The following is a 19729-nucleotide window of genomic DNA, read 5'->3' as shown; positions in this document are numbered from 1 at the left end:
ATCATGAGGCAGATATTAAGGAGCATAAATTAATATTTTTATGTACAAAGAAGTTTTCAATGTCGATGTCACCAAATGTAGCTCAGTTGTTAGAGCTGGTTAAACAGGCGCACATTTCGACTCCACCACAATCTGGCAAACATATGCAGAGAAAGAATGTGTCATAAAATGCAAGTGTGTGTTCTTTTTATTGCCACTCTAAATATACAGCTCCTACTCATTCATACACAGTAAAACAAACATACGGACACATCTGTGTACATGTTCACAATACATCCTGTGCTGTTACAATAAGAAACAGTGAGGAAAAATGACAGTAAATTCAAGTGGAAAGATAATGTTCAAACTAAACATTTTAAAAAGAGATTTATGGAGGATCATGACATAAAATCTACTGTACAAGTGCCTTTGTCACTGCACAGAGTGCTGAATGTCCTGGATGAGGGCTGAGAGTTGAGCTGCGAAGTCCTTCAAAGACTGCATGTAAGAGGGAGGAGAAGCCAGGCTGGATGATCTGTGGTCTTCTGCCAGCCCCACAAACAGCCTTTCCATCCAGGCCTGAAAGATTTGGTGCTGCAGAGCAGAGTTTTGGCAGAAGCGCTCTACGCTTCCGGCCACGTCAGCCTGAACAGCCTGTGTGGTTCCCAGGAAAGCAGTGAGTTCCTCTTTGAGAGTTCCCACCTTGTTCTGTGTGTCACTTCTCAGGGAACTCACTAACTCTCCCAACCTGGAGTTAATTTCTTGCCAGATCTCCGATTTAATGACCTCACCCTGACGAGTATCAGCCTCTTTGAAATGATCAATCACCGCCGTGGTTTGAGTGTGGAAGTCACTGATGATGTTGGCCATCTTAGAGCTGCTATGCTCCAGAGTTTGGCTCATCCAGTTTAAGGCCTCCTGGTAGGCAGCTGGACTCTTCTTCACCTCTGTTGGCTCTAGGCTCTGCAGATGGAGGCCCAGCTGACCACACAGATCTTTGGTGTTGCTGCTGAGGCTGCTGTGGAGGTGCTGTGTGAGCGGGGCCAAACGTGCGCTCATGCTGGAAAGCATGGAGCTCAGATGGGACGGATACAGCGGCAGCCTCTCCCGCAGCTCAGACAACTCTTGGTTCAGACGGGCGCGCAGACGCTCTGACTCTATGTTGAGTTTGTGCTGCATCTCTTCGATCACAGTGCTTTGGTTGTGATGTTCGTCTTGGCTGTAGAGGTCGTTGCTGTCTATGTGGCTCTTGTAGACATTACTATGGACAAAAAGAAAACAAACAGGACTTTGATTGAGGGGGAAAAGTGGCTACAGACACTTTTCTGGTGCAGTTAGAGCCATAAGTAGTTGAACAGTCACACAATTTTTGGAAATTTTATTCTGTACACCTTCATGCTGGAGCTGAAATGAAACAATCAAGATGTACTTGTAGTATAGACCTTTAATTTGAATTCAAGGGGTTTAAAAATGTTACATTAACATTAAAAAGAATTATTTTAGGATAGTTGGGATGGCAACATCTACCACTTTATAATATTACCATTCCTTCTCACAACACTGAAGATGTTTTGGCATGAAGATGCCATGCGATGAAGTGTTCCAGGTGTTATTTTGTCCTGTTCTTCCTGCAAACCTGTCTTAAGGTGTGCAACAATACAAGGTTGTCGTCATTGCATTTTTTTTGTGTGTGTCAGAATTTTTTACACATTGTCTGGGGACACACTCTAAAACAATGAACCGCTGTCTCAATGAGAAAAAGTGATGTAACAATTCGCATAGATTTTTAAAGTTATTTCAACTTAACTAGAGAAGTCTTGTGGCAGTTCATTTGAAAGTTGAAATAACTAAGTTTAAATTTTTCAATTTCAATTTATTTTCATTTATATAGCACCAAATCACAACAGAGTTGCCTCAAGGCGCTTCACACAAGTAAGGTCTAACCTTACTGACCCCCAGAGCAACAGTGGTAAGAAAAAACTCCCTCTGAGGAAGAAACCTCAAGCAGACCAGACTCAAAGGGGTGACCCTTTGCTTGGGCCATGATACAGACATAAATTACAGAATAATTCAAAAAACGAATATACAGGAAAAGCTATAGGTGCACACCCATCTCTGGATGGAGCTGCACCTTAAACAGAGAGAAAAAAACAGAATCAGGCATCAGAAAGACAAGAAATACAGTATAATTTGCCAGCATTATACAACAAGAAAAACAGGAAATACTAAGGTGATCGCCGGCCACTAGCCCTGAGCTTCACTAAAACACCCAGAATTTAGGTAAAGTTGAGGCTGCGGCACGCCCTGCTTCCTAATAAAATTAATTAAAAGAGTGAAAAGTGCAGAACTATACTATGCCAGTATGCTAGCCTTACGAAAGGGAAAATAAGTGCGTCTTAAGTCTGGACTTGAAAGTCTCCACAGAATCTGACTGTTTTATTGACGCAGGGAGTGTTGTATGGCTGGGGGGCTTGGCTGCCTTTTTGTTTCTGTCCTTTGTTTCTCTTTCCAGGTGGCTTGCATTTGGGACTGAGTGGCTGTGTTGCTGAGGTTATCAGGACCTCACCCTGATCACCTGCGGCTCGTCAGGACTCACAACTGAGGTGCATCTATATGGATTGGAACATGGTGGCATTTAAGACTGGAGTATACAGTGTGTATTTGCCAGAGACTTGACCTTGTGACCAGACGGGTGAGATCGTCGTCTCGGGAGCCATCTCATCATCAGTGGATGCAGAGAACGTCCAGGGTTTGATGCACGGTCTGTGAAAGAGGAGGGGGTGAGGTCTCACGCTCGTCAGCACACTTCCTGAGGTACGTTAGATTTTGTGACTAACATTTATACAGTCAGTAAATGTGGTGTCCCTCACACCTTTATTATATTGAGCTGTATGTTAGTCATGTATCGGCTTCCACTGCAGTGGAGTTTTGTGAACTGGATGTTCCATGCCTGCAGGTGGGAAGCTGATTAGTAATCAAGCCAGGAAGTGTTTGCTGTTTGTACACCTTTAAGTGTTCTCTCTGTGTGTAGAGTGTGGACTCACATAATGGTTCCTTCTTTCACAAACTCGGTTTGTTGCGGCCACCTGGGGGATGTCGGCGGGATCCTTGGGTCCGAACAGGTTCTGGCTCCGGACCGTTAGCGCTGCTGGGAGCGCACCACGCCAGACCGCACTTTCTTTTGTATATTTTGTATCACTGTTATGTATTAAATTCAGTTAGCCTTTGTACCGTGCTCTGCTTATTTCATACTGGGTCCTTCAAACGCTGGTCGGTTCTCCGAGCTGCGTCCGACACATAACAGGGAGATCATTCCACAGAACAGGGGCATGATAAGAGAAAGCTCTGTGACCCGCAGACCTCTTATTCACCCTAGGGACACTAAGTAGTTCTGCACCAATCGAACGCAAAGCCCGGGCCGGTACATAAGGTTTAATTAGGTCAGCTAGTTAGGGAGGTGCCAGTCCATGAACAATTTTATAGACTAGTAGCAGAACCTTAAAATCTGATCTCACTGGGACAGGAAGCCAGTGACGGGATGCCAAAATGGGTGTAATGTGGTCGAACTTTCTGCTTCGTGTCAAAAGTCTGGCAGCAGCATTTTGAACCAATAGGAGACCCCTAATGCTAGACTGCGGTAAACCAGAAAATAAAACATTGCAGTAGTCATCATCATCATCATCAATTTTATTTATATAGTGCCAAATCACAACAAACAGTTGCCCCAAGGCTTTATATTGTAAGGCAAGGCCATACAATAATTACGTAAAAACCCCAACGGTCAAAACGACCCCCTGTGAGCAAGCACTTGGCGACAGTGGGAAGGAAAAACTCCCTTTTAACAGGAAGAAACCTCCAGCAGAACCAGGCTCAAGGAGGGGCAGTCTTCTGCTGGGACTGGTTGGGGCTGGGGGAGAGAACCAAGAAAAAGACATGGTGTGGAGGGGAGCAGAGATCAATCACTAATGATTAAATGCAGAGTGGTGCATACAGAGCAAAAAGAGAAAGAAACACTCAGTGCATCATGGGAACCCCCCAGCAGTCTAAGTCTATAGCAGCATAACTAAGGGATGGTTCAGGGTCACCTGATCCAGCCCTAACTATAAGCTTTAGCAAAAAGGAAAGTTTTAAGCCTAATCTTAAAAGTAGAGAGGGTGTCTGTCTCCCTGATCTGAATTGGGAGCTGGTTCCACAGGAGAGGAGCCTGAAAGCTGAAGGCTCTGCCTCCCATTCTACTCTTACAAACCCTAGGAACTACAAGTAAGCCTGCAGTCAAAGAGCGAAGTGCTCTATTGAAGTGATATGGTACTATGAGGTCCCTAAGATAAGATGGGACCTGATTATTCAAAACCTTATAAGTAAGAAGAAGAATTTTAAATTCTATTCTAGAATTAACGGAAGCCAGTGAAGAGAGGCCAATATGGGTGAGATATGCTCTCTCCTTCTAGTCCCCGTTAGTACTCTAGCTGCAGCATTTTGAATTAACTGAAGGCTTTTCAGGGAACTTTTAGGACAACCTGATAATAATGAATTACAATAGTCCAGCCTAGAGGAAATAAATGCATGAATTAGTTTTTCAGCATCACTCTGAGACAAGACCTTTCTAATTTTAGAGATATTGCGTAAATGCAAAAAAGCAGTCCTACATATTTGTTTAATATGCGCTTTGAATGACATATCCTGATCAAAAATGACTCCAAGATTTCTCACAGTATTACTAGAGGTCAGGGTAATGCCATCCAGAGTAAGGATCTGGTTAGACACCATGTTTCTAAGATTTGTGGGGCCAAGTACAATAACTTCAGTTTTATCTGAGTTTAAAAGCAGGAAATTAGAGGTCATCCATGTCTTTATGTCTGTAAGACAATCATGCAGTTTAGCTAATTGGTGTGTGTCCTCTGGCTTCATGGATAGATAAAGCTGGGTATCATCTGCGTAACAATGAAAATTTAAGCAATGCCGTCTAATAATACTGCCTAAGGGAAGCATGTATAAAGTGAATAAAATTGGTCCTAGCACAGAACCTTGTGGAACTCCATAATTAACCTTAGTCTGTGAAGAAGATTCCCCATTTACATGAACAAATTGTAATCTATTAGATAAATATGATTCAAACCACCGCAGCGCAGTGCCTTTAATACCTATGGCATGCTCTAATCTCTGTAATAAAATTTTATGGTCAACAGTATCAAAAGCAGCACTGAGGTCTAACAGAACAAGCACAGAGATGAGTCCACTGTCTGAGGCCAAAAGAAGATCATTTGTAACCTTCACTAATGCTGTTTCTGTACTATGATGAATTCTAAAACCTGACTGAAACTCTTCAAATAGACCATTCCTCTGCAGATGATCAGTTAGCTGTTTTACAACTACCCTTTCAAGAATTTTTGAGAGAAAAGGAAGGTTGGAGATTGGCCTATAATTAGCTAAGATAGCTGGGTCAAGTGATGGCTTTTTAAGTAATGGTTTAATTACTGCCACCTTAAAAGCCTGTGGTACATAGCCAACTAATAAAGATAGATTGATCATATTTAAGATCGAAGCATTAAATAATGGTAGGGCTTCCTTGAGCAGCCTGGTAGGAATGGGGTCTAATAGACATGTTGATGGTTTGGATGAAGTAACTAATGAAAATACCTCAGACAGAACAATCAGAGAGAAAGAGTCTAACCAAATACCGGCATCACTGAAAGCAGCCAAAGATAACGATACGTCTTTGGGATGGTTATGAGTATTTTTTTCTCTAATAGTTAAAATTTTATTAGCAAAGAAAGTCATGAAGTCATTACTAGTTAAAGTTAAAGGAATACTCGGCTCAATAGAGCTCTGACTCTTTGTCAGCCTGTCTACAGTGCTGAAAAGAAACCTGGGGTTGTTCTTATTTTCTTCAATTAGTGATGAGTAGTAAGATGTCCTAGCTTTACAGAGGGCTTTTTTGTAGAGCAACAGACTCTTTTTCCAGGCTAAGTGAAGATCTTCTAAATTAGTGAGACGCCATTTCCTCTCCAACTTACGGGTTATCTGCTTTAAGCTGCGAGTTTGTGAGTTATACCACGGAGTCAGGCACTTCTGATTTAAAGCTCTCTTTTTCAGAGGAGCTACAGCATCCAAAGCTGTCTTCAATGAGGATGTAAAACTATTGACAAGATACTCTATCTCACTTACAGAGTTTAGGTAGCTACTCTGCACTGTGTTGGTATATGGCATTAGAGAACATAAAGAAGGAATCATATCCTTAAACCTAGTTACAGCGCTTTCTGAAAGACTTCTAGTGTAATGAAACTTATTCCCCACTGCTGGGTAGTCCATCAGAGTAAATGTAAATGTTATTAAGAAATGATCAGACAGAAGGGAGTTTTCAGGGAATACTGTTAAGTCTTCAATTTCCATACCATAAGTCAGAACAAGATCTAAGATATGATTAAAGTGGTGGGTGGACTCATTTACATTTTGAGCAAAGCCAATTGAGTCTAATAATAGATTAAATGCAGTGTTGAGGCTGTCATTCTCAGCATCTGTGTGGATGTTAAAATCGCCCATTATAATTATCTTATCTGAGCTAAGCACTAAGTCAGACAAAAGGTCTGAAAATTCACAGAGAAACTCACAGTAACGACGAGCAGGATGATAGATAACAACAAATAAAACTGGTTTTTGGGACTTCCAATTTGGATGGACAAGACTAAGAGTCAAGCTTTCAAATGAATTAAAGCTCTGTCTGGGTTTTTGATTAATTAATAAGCTGGAATGGAAGATTGCTGCTAATCCTCCGCCTCGGCCCGTGCTACGAGCATTCTGGCAGTTAGTGTGACTCGGGGGTGTTGACTCATTTATACTAACATATTCATCCTGCTGTAACCAGGTTTCTGTAAGGCAGAATAAATCAATATGTTGATCAATTATTATATCATTTACTAACAGGGACTTAGAAGAGAGAGACCTAATGTTTAATAGACCACATTTAACTGTTTTAGTCTGTGGTGCAGTTGAAGGTGCTATATATTTTTCTTTTGAATTTTTATGCCTTTAAATAGATTTTTGCTGGTTATTGGTGGTCTGGAGCAGGCACCGTCTCTACGGGGATGGGGTAATGAGGGGATGGCAGGGGGAGAGAAGCTGCAGAGAGGTGTGTAAGACTACAACTCTGCTTCCTGGTCCCAACCCTGGATAGTCACGGTTTGGAGGATTTAAGAAAATTGGCCAGATTTCTAGAAATGAGAGCTGCTCCATCCAAAGTGGGATGGATGCCGTCTCTCCTAACAAGACCAGGTTTTCCCCAGAAGCTTTGCCAATTATCTATGAAGCCCACCTCATTTTTTGGACACCACTCAGACAGCCAGCAATTCAAGGAGAACATGCGGCTAACATGTCACTCCCGGTCCGATTGGTGAGGGGCCAGAGAAAACTACAGAGTCCGACATTGTTTTTGCAAAGTTACACACCGATCAATGTTAATTTTAGTGACCTCTGATTGCGTAACCGGGTGTCATTACTGCCGACGTGAATTACAATCTTACCAAATTTACGCTTAGCCTTAGCCAACAGTTTCAAATTTCCTTCAATGTCGCCTGCTCTGGCCCCCGGAAGACAATTGACTATGGTTGCTGTTGTCGCTAACTTCACATTTCTCAAAACAGAGTCGCCAATAACCAGAGTTTGATCCTCGGCGGGTGTGTCGCCGAGTGGGGAAAAACGGTTAGAGATGTGAACAGGTTGGCGGTGTACACGGGGCTTCTGTTTAGGACTACGCTTCCTCCTCACAGTCACCCAGTCGGCCTGCTTTCCCCGGCTGCTCGGGATCCTGCCAGAGGGAAACTAACGGCGGCTAAGCTACCTTGGTCCGCACCGACTACAGGGGCCTGGCTAGCTGTAGAATTTTCCACGGTGCGGAGCCGAGTCTCCAATTCGCCCAGCCTGGCCTCGAATAAGCTACGAATAAGCTACACTTATTACAAGTACCATTACTGCTAAAGGAGGCCGAGGAATAACTAAACATTTCACACCCAGAGCAGAAAAGTGCGGGAGAGACAGGAGAAGCCGCCATGCTAAACCGGCTAAGAGCTAGTAGCTACGCTAAGCTAGCGGATTCCTAAAAACACACAAAGTGAATAATGTGTAAATAATTTAGAGGTGATTCAGCAGAGGGAGTGCTTTAGTTAAGGCACATGAAGATTACTGTTGTGTGTTGGGGGGGTGTGGCTGGACATTTTGGTGTTCTTTTCTTTGCTCTCCAGGTGGTATGAAAACTGATTTGTCTGTGGCGAAGGTGCTGGCTGAAGAGTCCTTCACCCTCATCAGCGTTATGTGCAGCACCTGTGGATGGTGCTCACATGCAACCTTAAAGACTTTCAGCTGAAGCAGATAATGAGATGGCGTTCTGCATTTAAGCCATATGTGATTCAAGCAGAATTGCCGGGAACTCGACCTTGTGATGTTCGTTTGTGAGACGCTGAGGACCGCGCCTGGGTTTGACACATCGTGCCTGTGAAGGAGGAAGGGTGAGGGACACATGCTGTCAGCACACATCAGAGGTGATTGATTATCTGAATAATTGTTAACAGTAACTTGGTATTTTGTTACGCAGTATATTTGAACTTTGATGAGAGTTGTGCAGCTTGCTTCTCACTGCCGTGGCATGCAGACTGATGATCCTCCACCTGTTGTGAGAAGCTGCTCATTTACATAAAGCTTGAATTCGGACCTGAATGTGTTGCTGATAGTGTGTGCCTTTTGAAGGATATTAGTTGTAGCTGCTGACTTACCTCACCTTTTCTATCCTTCGCAGAGTCGGTTTGTCGTGTCCACCTGGGGGGTGTTTGGCGGTGAACGTGGGTCCAGAAGCGCCGGGCTTTGATCCTTTTGGGCGCTGGAGAGCGTGCCGTCCTTCACTCCGCCAGACCGATGCAGTTTTTGTTTGTACACTTGTTATGCACCAAAAGGGGAAAATAAATTGTTTTGTTATTGGAACCGCTTTCTGGTTGTTTAGCGCTGGGTCAGACGCAGGTCCGCTCCTCAACCCGTGTCGACACAACAATTACACTGTGAAGCAAATCATTATCTAGGTAACTAGAGCAATCTAACTGCGCAGATTAAACAGCTAACAGATGCAGCAAAACATCGCTGTGCTCCGGAACAGCAAGTGATACAATACCGCAGTGAGAGCCGACCACCAGTAGAGGCAAGCCTACTAGTCCAATCTAGAAGAGATAAATGCATGGATCAGGGTCTCAGCATCAGCCATAGACAGGATGGGATGAATCTTCGCTATATTTTGCAAATGAAAAAAGCAGTCCTGGTAATATTTCTAATGTGGTGGCCAAAGGACAACGTAGGATCAAAGATTACCCCAAGGTTCCTCACTTTGTCAGTTTGATGTACGACACATGAGCCTAGGCCAAGCATTAACTGGTCAAATTGATTCTAAAGATTTTATGTGGGTGAGATGACCAGTAGTTATCGGCATGTATAACTGAGTATCATCAGCATAGCAGTGAAAGGTAATCCCAAAGCGTCACAATATGTGCCCAAGGGGTGCTATAGAAAGGGAGAAAAGCAGGGGCCCTAAGATGAACCCCAAATTTTATGTCACTAAGGTTAGAGGTAGTGTTACTGTACAGAACACAGTGAGAACAACTCGTCAAGTATGACGTCAACCATGCAAGGGCACTCCCAGTAATCCTGAAATGATTTTCCAGCCTATCAAGTAGAATATGACTACAAAATGAAAGAATATGAAAGAATAACTTTAAAAAAATCTATGCAAATTGTCCCATCATTTTTTCTTATTGAGACAGCAGCTTTTTTAGAGTGCAGGTCAGGACTACAGGCTGGCCAGTCCATGAGCTGGATCCTCTTGTTCCATAGGCATGTCTTTGTAATGTGTCCAGAATGTGGTTTTGCATTGTCTTGTATGGATGTCTCTGGAAAAGATGTGATGCTCTAAAATCTCAGTGTACTTCTCTGCATTAATACTGCCATCATAGAAGTGTAAATTACCTTTACCATGGCCATTGACACAACTCCATATCATGACAAACCCTGGCTTTTGGACCTGTTGCTAATAACAGTCTGGGTGATGTTTTTTGTCTTTGGTCTGGAGCACACAGGATCCATTTTTTCCAATAAAAAATGGCTGGAATACTGATTTTTATGAGCACAATATACATTTTCATCGTGTGATGGTCCACGCCAAATGCTTCTGAATCCAGAGAAGTTGACATAGTTTCTGTACCCGGTTAACATAAGGCTTCTTTTCTGTGTAGTAAAGTTTTAAGTGGCATTTGTGAATGTAAGTCTCTATTGTAGTGTTTGACAAAAGCTTCTCAAAGTAATTCCTTGGCTATGTGGTTATATCAGCTATTGATGAATGACAGATATTAATGCAGAGCTGTCTGAGGGATTGCAATCATGGCTGTTGAGCTTCGGCCTCTCCCCTTGATACACCAGAATTCCTCCAGATTTCTACACTTGTTTAATGATATTATACACTGTAAAGGAATATGCCAAACCCTTCAACCTTTCTTTGAGGAACATTGTTTTAAAAATAATTTTCTCAGGGCTTGCTATAGACTGGCAGCCTGTCCATTGACCACTGAGATAAGCTCTGCCACCCCCCCCCCCCCCCCCCCCCACACCATGATGCTTAACTGGAGTAAGCGAGTTTAGAAAATGAATGAATGAATGATGAAGTTTGCTCACGAAAGACTCAGCCTTTCTTTCTCCAGTGCTTTTGTACCAAATCATGATTACAGTCACCTGCTGATATCACCTATTTGAAATAACATCTTTATTTATTTATTTATGTTACCTCATTATTAGCCCTGCAGCTGGTGTAAGCAGAGTGGGATCTGGTTAGTACTTGGATGGGAGACTTCTTTGGAACACCTGAGGCTGTGTGTGTTTCTCCAGGTAAAACTGGAGTTGTGTCAGGAAGGGCATCCGGCGTAAAACCTGTACCAATTACCAATGCGGATCTGGCTGTATCTGCTGTGGTGACCCCGAACAAAACCGGGAGCAGCCGAATGAACAACAACCACCTCATTATTAGCCCTAAATTGTCTTATTTGTTTGTTTTGTTTTGTTTTTGAATATCTTGATTTAGGGTTGTACATAAATCATTAAGAAATACAAGTAGTATAGTACTGTGTGGTAAATATGCCCAGAATAAAACTTGAGTGATGCTTCAAGGAAGCTTGTGAGGGAAGCCACCAAGGTACCCATGATAAGTCTAAAGGAGATATAGACTTCTGTGGCTGTGACTCGAGAAACTGTGCACAGTGCAGCTTCTTACAGTACTTGTTGCGTCATGGTGAAGTGGAACGAAGAAGGATTTTATTAAATAAACCAGGTCGAAGACAAGCCTCCCATATGCCTTCTGGCAAACTGTAACTGAATTCTCCTTTTTATGAAAAGCTTTCTCTGTAAAACACTTCAAGCACATTGTAGTAGTGGACATAAGCAAAATGACATTTGTGTGTTCCTGTCCAAATACGTATGGACCCAACCAGATTTAATCATTTTACTCAAGGCACTTACGTCACTTCCTTTTTGAGTTTGATCTTGTCACTAGCCTGGTTTGCCTTTGGATCGTTCCATGTCGCCTCCCTGTTTGCGGCGTCACGTTGAAGTGGAAACGCTGCAGATACAGTAAGAAGCAGAAAACTAAACTGACAGAATGAAACACTTTACAGGTATAAAATATAATTTCAGAGGAGAATCTATACCTGATGTTGTCACCAATAAGCTGAGAATTGCAACCTTGAGATGCATGCTTTATATATTTATTTTTTTATAATCTTTGAGGAGAAACAGATGAGACAAATACTTAAGATTGACACATTTAAATAAATTGCTTTATAATTTATAATATGTACTTACATTTCAATAAACTGCAACACTGCAACTTCTCTTCTTTCACATTCTGTTATCACTCTCGGACAGAATATGAGAAATCAGTATGTGAATGAATGTTTGGTCTTTTCCTTTGCACAGTGGCGTCTTCTCTGGTTCTGCTTATAAAGCTTCTTGTTATCAGAGCAGCTGCCCAAACTGTGCCTGTGTCAACAGTCAACACGTGGAAGGTCACACTGATCATCCCACACAGCATTCACACAAACGTACTTGTGTCAACCAGTTATTCGTCAGAAAACACAAAGCCGTTTGTGTAATACTGATTTCAGGACGCACTGATGATGTCATCACATGTTGGGGATCTCATGCACATTTTTCAAGTCATTTTTTTTTTCCATCTGTGAGGTTTGCGTTCACTTTTGCTTGTAGATTATCTGTATCCGGTTCAAATCAATGCACTGTATATTGTAAATGCAACGCAGTCAACATGGATAGGAACATAATTTACACATCTTATGTTGTGGTGTGATAGAATATAATGGGGTCCATAAGTATTTGGTCAACAACTGGTTTTTTTTTTGGGTCATTTTTGTCTCCGTCCACCACCTTAATGGAATTGGAATGAACCAATCAAGATGTGATTGCAGTATTGACTTCTCTTTAATTCAACATACTTTACAAAAATGAACCATTAACCATTTAGGAATTCATAATCTCACCTTCATTGTGGAGCGTTACAAGATTTTCTAGGCTTGAGTCTCCCATGTGCCTTCTGGCAAAGTGTAGCCAAAAGTTTGCATTTTATGTTGAAGCAAATCCTTCTTTCTTTGACTACAGCATGAAGCTGTACAGTACATCATCATATCTTGCTGTGGGCATATATTTGCATCAGGATTATTATAGTAGTTTTTTACTTTATTTATTTATTTATTTATTTTGAAATTAATTTCAAACTCCAGCTCTTACTTTCTTTACGTTTTCATGTCAGGCTAAGTTCACATTAAGAATTAGAAGAACATAGATTTGCTCTTTTCCGTGTTGTGTGTCAGGTCTGAGGGAATTCCATATTTGTTTCTTCATATGTGATGTGTTCTTTTATTGATCGACAGTCAGGTCCATTAGTATTTGGACAATGACACAATTTTGTAATTTGCCACAAAGATGATAAAACAAAACAATCAGGATATCGTTGTTGTGTCAACTTTCAGCTATAATTCAAGAGGTTAAACAAAAATATTGCATTAACCATTATGAATTACAGCCATTTTTGGATACAGTGCCTCCATTTTCAAAGGCCATAAGTAATTGGACAAACTATATGTAAAGCTTATTGTTCAGACAGATTGTTACTTTTACAGCCACATTTCTTCAGACAAGTCAGGGGGTTCATACATGACCAAATCCAAGTCACTGAATATGCTTTGGATTTCATTTAAATCTATCTAGAGTCGGCAGTTCTCAAGAATGGAGCCCCCTAGACACACAGATAACTGAAGGAAGTTTTTTCTGTTGCATCATCAGTTATATAGTGCCCTCCAAAAGTATTGGAACACTTCATTTTTCACAAATTTTAATTTGTTTATGCCATTTCAAATGCAAAAATACAAAAAATTAAAATGTCAAAATTTATCATTGAAATAAAAATAAATAATAAAAAAAAGTCTAAATGTTTCTTAAGGTAATCTCATGTTCTAGATAATTGTCTGAGTTCTATAATTTTCTAGATATTAAAAAGACAGTTAAAACAGCCAAAGACACTGTCTAAGACTTTTGTATGCCACCTTATTTGTGTGTTTGGCTCCATTTACATATGTCAAAGGACAAGCCTGCAGGCATATTTACAAACTGCCTGCTTTTTTTTAATCCACTTTGCTTGTTCTAACTTTCTTGTTATTTTGTAAAATCACAAAATTATGTAAGAATTCTGTGAAGCCAATGTTACAGTTAATGTTTGTTTAGCTTGTTTAGCCAGAAAAGAACACCAGTAAATAGCGCCAGGTTAGCAACAATGTTTGTTCTTTTCTAAACTCTAGAGAAGTTTAATAGTATTTGTGTGTTTGCATTTGCACTGTTGGGACCCCCAGCACCCCCCCCCCCCCTCCTCCGTAACACCACACACACATTCCAACAGCATCTAATTTTTAATTTAATCCAGTTATTTATCTCATGAATGTGTTTTTGGGGCTGTTTTTTTTTTTTTTTTTTTTTTTTGCAGTGTAGCGAGTTTCTCACTGGTTCTACGGTTATATGGGTGAAAGTTGAACCGGGTTAAATTCGATGAGTTATGACTCATCAGTGAAGGATCACAGTTCATAGTCACAGCCATGAAATATGCAGTTTATTCCAGCAAGCCAAAGTCCAACCTGTATTTTTATAATGTCGCAGTGTGGAGTGGGAAAAGCACTGAACGCTTGCTCGTTTGGTTTTTACTGCACATGTGGAAATACATGTGCATTTTCACCCATTCACCAGTGTCAGCGTGCTGACAGAAAACAAGTTAGGGATTAAAAAACCCCACAGATAATATGCGGGTGCTTGACAAAAGAATTCTTTTCCTGATGAAGAAAAGCACATCAAACAGTTAGCCAGATCAAGAATTTTCTCAAATAATACTGTATTTGAGATTAATAAGTTTCAGTATAGTGGGTTCAAGCGTAGTCAAACAAACAAGGAGCATTTTTAACATAATATGGCCATCGGGTATTGCAAAGGCCTTGCGTCCATCCATCCGTCTGTCTGTGCTTAGCATAAGTCTAGTCCTATTACTGTCAGGGTCTTCAAATTCACAGGCAGTGGTGGGCACAGTTCCACTAACCGCTAATTAGCAAAGCTAACTTTTTTTTGTTGGCAGATTAGCTTTTCAACTAATTTTGAAAACCATCAGCAGACCAGTTAGCTTCCATTAAATTTAGTTCCGCTAACATTTTTGAGTTTCCGTTAATGTCGATAAACTGTGCGGAATTAGTTGTTTATAAGTGAAACCATGAGTGAAAAGTGCTTTCCGTTTCATCTCTCCTGCCCACTGTCTGTGTTGTAGTATGTGGAAAGTAAATGACACATTTTTTTGGGGGGGGGTGGGGGCAGCAGCGGGCAGTGTGCATGAAGACAGAAGCTCTGGCTTATTGGTTGTTTGGGGTTTGTCATCGCCTTTGATTTTACTCAGAAGCCTTGGCGGTGCTTAAACTTGAAAATGGCTCATCAGTAGCTGACAGTGTACCGAGTCAGTACTAAAAGTTAGCGGTTAGCTGTAACTTCCACTAAATTTTTTAGCGGTTTAGTGGTTTAACGTTATAAAAGTTAACGTTTCAGTTAGCGGATTAGTGGTTATCAAAGCCAACTTTTTGGTTAGCTGTGCCCACCACTGTTCACAGGGAGCATTCTTGGGACAAAAACTTGGACAAATTCAAAGATGTCTAACCTTGACCTATTTTAAGAGGTCAAAAGGTCACATTCTGTTTTCTGCTGTTATGCTCATACAGTCAACAGCATAATCAATCAATCAATCAATGTCATTTTTAAATTTTTAAATCTTTATTTATGAGTTAATGATGGGTACATTAAACATGTACAGATATATTATGTACACTTCTCAATAGTGTTTAGAATTCTTAATTCACAGTCCCATCATATAAAGTAAAAAAAAAAAATAGAAAACAAAAACAAAAAACACAGGAAGGAACAGAAGGGAGTGACCATTACTCATACCTCATACATTAATTTACTAAAATTGAGCCTTTTTACGTTTGTGTATTCTACCCAGTTTTCCAAACATGTCATTAACCATCCCTGTCTGTGGTTAATAAATGGCGTCATCTCGTTCATTTTGTACATATCTAATGTTATTTCCCCACCGTGCTGTCAAATTTGGTACTTCGTGTGATAACCATTTCTTGGTTATACACTTCTTACTGGCAACCAACAAAATACTAAATGGAGATTTATCCTTTTTCATCCAGTCCTGTGGTACTTTTCCCCCCAAAATGGTCTGAATCTCAAAGGGGATTACACATTTAAAAATTTCTTGCAGTTTTCTATGAATGTCATTCCAATATTGTTTAATTAATGAACAGTCCCGCAGAGTATGGAAGTGATTTGCTCATTGATTTTCACATTTTCTACAACAGACGAGGGGGTTTCCATCGTAGTGAGACTTCTGACATGGAGTAATAAAATATCTAATCAAGGTTTTCCATCCAAACTCTCTCCGTCTCTGTGAGAAAATACATTTCCATTGATTTTTCCATATAAGTGTCCATTCCTCCCTGGTTATGTTTATTCCTGCTTCTTTCTCCCATAGTGCCTTAACAGTCCCAGTTGAATATGACATGTGATTTGACAAAAATTTATACAAACAAGAAATGTCTTTTGTTGACATCACCAGCATATCATTTTTAAACAACTTTAACAGATCCAGATTAACATTAGATACCATATCTACCTTTGTGTCTATATAATGTTGTATTTGCAAGTATCGATAAAAGTCTTGCTTTTCCAACTTATATTTGTGTTTCAGTATTTCAAAACTAATTAATTTACCATCTTTAATCAAGTTGTCTATTATTGGTAGTCCTTTGGTAGTCCAAGTTTTAAATCGTGAATCTAATTGGATTGGAATAAAGTTAGAATCATAAGCATACCATTTTAACACTGCAATCTCTTTATCAAGTTTGTATTCTTTCAGCACGTTTTTCCATACTGAGAGAGTACAACCCCAATTTCAATGAAGTTGGGACGTTGTGTGAAATGTAAATAACAACAGAATACAATGATTTGCAAATCCTCTTCAACCTATATTCAATTGAATACACCACAAAGACAAGATATTTAATGTTCAAAATGATTTTTTGTTTTTGTGCAAATATTTGCTCATTTTGAAATGGATGCCTGCAACATGTTTCTACAAAGTTGGGACAGTGGCAACAAAAGACTGGGAAAGTTGATGAATGGTCAAAGAAAACCTGTTTGGAACATTCCACAGGTGAACTAGTTAATTGGAAACAGGTGAGTGTCATGATTGGGTATAAAAGGAGCATCCCCAGAAGGTTCAGCCATTCACAAGCAAAGATGGGGCGAGGCTCACCACCTTGTGAACAACTGCATGAAAAAATAGTCCAACAGTTTAAGAACAATGTTTCTCAACGTTCAATTGCAAAGAATTTTGTGATTCCATCATCTACAGTCCATAACATAATCAGAAGATTCAAAGAATCTGTTGGGAAGCTGTCGTAGCACGGACCCACAACAGGGGGCGCAAATGAACGGACAATGAATAAGCCAAAAAGTAACAATTTAATGTTGTGATAATACACAACTAAATACACAGAAATTGTAAAGTCAATTGACACCAGGTGACGTGTGGGCAGGCTCGAAGATAGAAGACCCCCGACGAGAGAGAAGCCGCGTCCCACACGGCTTCCACCACCAACGGTCTGAAGAACACCGGAGCCGCCAAGTCCCGAGTCCCCAGGTGGCCTCTGTCTTCGGCTGTCGACCCTGGTACTGCTGGCAGAAAGCAGAGACAAGATGAATGAGTGTGAGTCCGCACACTCAGTAATCCACAGTCTGTACACAGTTAGGAGGGAGCACCTCCACCTCCAATCACACACTCGTGCAGCTCCTGGTTAACCACTTATCTGGTTTGGAGTGTGAGGCGAAGCCGTCGCTGTCACACCAAACGCCAATCCCACAGACAAGGAAAACACCAGGAAAACGGCTGCAACAGAAGTTCAGATTATTACTCAACGTGTTAGTCAGCAGAGAAATTACCTCTTCAGTAGTCGATTTCTCGGCGAGGAGGTGGAGCTGCAGTCCGGCCTTTATGGTGATGATGATGATGATGAACGAGTGACAGCTGGTGCAGAGGATGAATGACAGCTGTCACTTCGTCTGGGTCTGGCGCCCTCTCGTGCTTGGAGCCCGCACTCCAAGCAGGGCGCCCTCTGGTGGTGGTGGGCCAGCAGTACCTCCTCTTCAGCGGCCCACATAATAGGACCCCCCCCCCCTCAACGGGCGCCTCCTGGCGTCCGACCAGGCTTGTCCGGATGTCTCGTGTAGAAATCGGCCAGGAGGGCTGGGTCCAGGATGAAGCTCCTCTTCACCCAGGAGCGTTCTTCAGGTCCATACCCCTCCCAGTCCACCAGATATTGGAACCCCCGGCCCTTACGACGGATGTCCAGGAGCCTGAGGACTGTCCAGGCAGGCTCCCCGTCAATGAGCCGGGCAGGAGGCGGCGTAGGTCCCGGAGCACAGAGGGGTGAGGTGTGGTGTGGCTTCAGACGGGAAACATGAAAAACAGGGTGAATCCGCAGTGAAGCCGGGAGTTGGAGCTTCACTGTGGCCGGGTTGATGATCTTGAGGATACGAAACGGACCAATGAACCTGTCTTTCAGTTTCGGGGAGTCAACACAAAGAGGGCTGTCCTTGGTCGAGAGCCACACCTCCTGCCCGGGCTGGTATGTGGGGGCCGGGGAACGCCGGCGGTCCGCATGGGTCTTGGCCCTCGTCCGGGCCTTTAACAGGGCAGAGCGGGCGGTCCGCCACACCCGGCGGCACCTCCTGAGGTGGGCCTGGACCGAGGGCACACCGACCTCTCCCTCCACCAGCGGGAACAATGGGGGCTGGTACCCCAAACATGCCTCAAAAGGGGAGAGGCCGGTAGCAGACGAGACTTGGCTGTTATGGGCATACTCGATCCAGGCCAGATGGTGACTCCAGGCCGCCGGGTGCGCGGAGGTGACGCAGCGAAGGGCCTGTTCCAACTCCTGGTTAGCCCGCTCTGCCTGGCCGTTTGTCTGGGGGTGGTACCCGGATGAGAGACTCACGGTGGCCCCCAGCTCCTTGCAGAAACTCTTCCACACCTGCGAAGAGAACTGGGGACCACGATCTGATACAATATCCGATGGTATCCCATGCAGCCGCATGATGTGGTGGACCAGGAGGTCTGCCGTCTCCTGGGCCGTCGGGAGCTTCGGGAGGGCCACGAAGTGGGCCGCCTTGGAGAACCGGTCCACTATCGTGAGAATAACGGTGTTGCCCTGGGACGGCGGGAGGCCCGTGATGAAGTCCAGGCCGATGTGAGACCAGGGGCGATGAGGCACCGGCAGGGGTTGGAGGAGTCCCGAGGTCCTCCGATGGTCTGCCTTGCCCCTGGCGCAGATGGTACAGGCCTGGACGTAGTCCCGGACGTCGGTTTCCAGGGACGCCCACCAGAAGCGCTGCTGGACTACTGCCACGGTCCTACGCACTCCGGGATGACAGGACAGCTTGGACCCGTGACAGAAGTCCAATACGGCAGCTCTTGCTTCTGGTGGGACGTACATTCTGTTCTTGGGGCCGGTCCCCGGGTCCGGGCTCCTTGCCAGGGCCTCCCGGACGGTCTTCTCCACGTCCCAGGTGAGGGAGGCCACGACAGTGGACTCGGGGATGATGGTCTCGGTGGGGTTCGACAGCCCCGCTTTGGCTTCTTCTTTGTGCACCCGGGACAATGCATCTGATTTTGGTTTTTGGTCCCGGGGCGGTACGTGATCCGGAAGTCAAAGCGCCCGAAGAACAGAGACCAGCGGGCTTGCCTGGGGTTCAGCCGCTTGGCGGTCCGGATGTACTCCAGGTTCCGATGGTCCGTGAAAACCGTGAAAGGCAACGATGCCCCCTCCAGCAGGTGTCTCACTCTTCAAGAGCCTCCTTCACCGCGAGGAGCTCCCGATTGCCGACGTCATAGTTCCGTTCAGCTGGGGTCAACCTGCGGGAAAAATAGGCACAAGGATGGAGAACCTTATCAGCCTCCACGCTCTGGGACAGCACGGCTCCTATCCCTGAGTCAGAGGCGTCCACTTCCACTATGTACTGGTGATCAGGATCAGGCTGCACCACAACTGGTGCAGTCGAGAACCGGCGTTTCAAC

The 19729-nt window shown here is 43.1% G+C and overlaps 1 protein-coding gene across 1 annotated transcript; it reads right to left on the bottom strand.

Moving 5' to 3' along the window:
• Window positions 1-328: 328 nt before the first annotated feature.
• Window positions 329-11954, bottom strand: zgc:162608 (uncharacterized protein LOC100037332 homolog). The gene is made up of 4 exons (XM_034168907.1): window positions 11857-11954; window positions 11703-11774; window positions 11515-11614; window positions 329-1240 (listed from the first exon to the last, which is right to left on the bottom strand). Exons 2-4 carry the CDS (start codon window positions 11746-11748, stop codon window positions 412-414), a joined length of 975 nt encoding a protein of 324 aa, XP_034024798.1. The 5' UTR covers window positions 11749-11774; window positions 11857-11954; the 3' UTR covers window positions 329-411.
• Window positions 11955-19729: the final 7775 nt, after the last annotated feature.

This window comes from Thalassophryne amazonica, chromosome 4 (assembly GCF_902500255.1).
Source record: "Thalassophryne amazonica chromosome 4, fThaAma1.1, whole genome shotgun sequence".
Lineage (NCBI taxonomy): Eukaryota > Metazoa > Chordata > Actinopteri > Batrachoidiformes > Batrachoididae > Thalassophryne > Thalassophryne amazonica.
Note: the sequence above shows the minus strand (reverse complement) of the source record. Positions and strands in the feature narration are given on the sequence as shown.

Bases quoted from the DNA above. Each gene is read 5' to 3' on its own strand.
- zgc:162608 (XM_034168907.1), bottom strand. From the start codon at position 11,748: ATGCATCTCAAGGTTGCAATTCTCAGCTTATTGGTGACAACATCAG. The intron at 11,615-11,702 runs GTATAGATTCTC...CTGTATCTGCAG, and splicing joins CTTATTGGTGACAACATCAG to CGTTTCCACTTCAACGTGAC. The intron at 1,241-11,514 runs GTAAGTGCCTTG...TTTTGTCCATAG, and splicing joins AAACTCAAAAAGGAAGTGAC to TAATGTCTACAAGAGCCACA.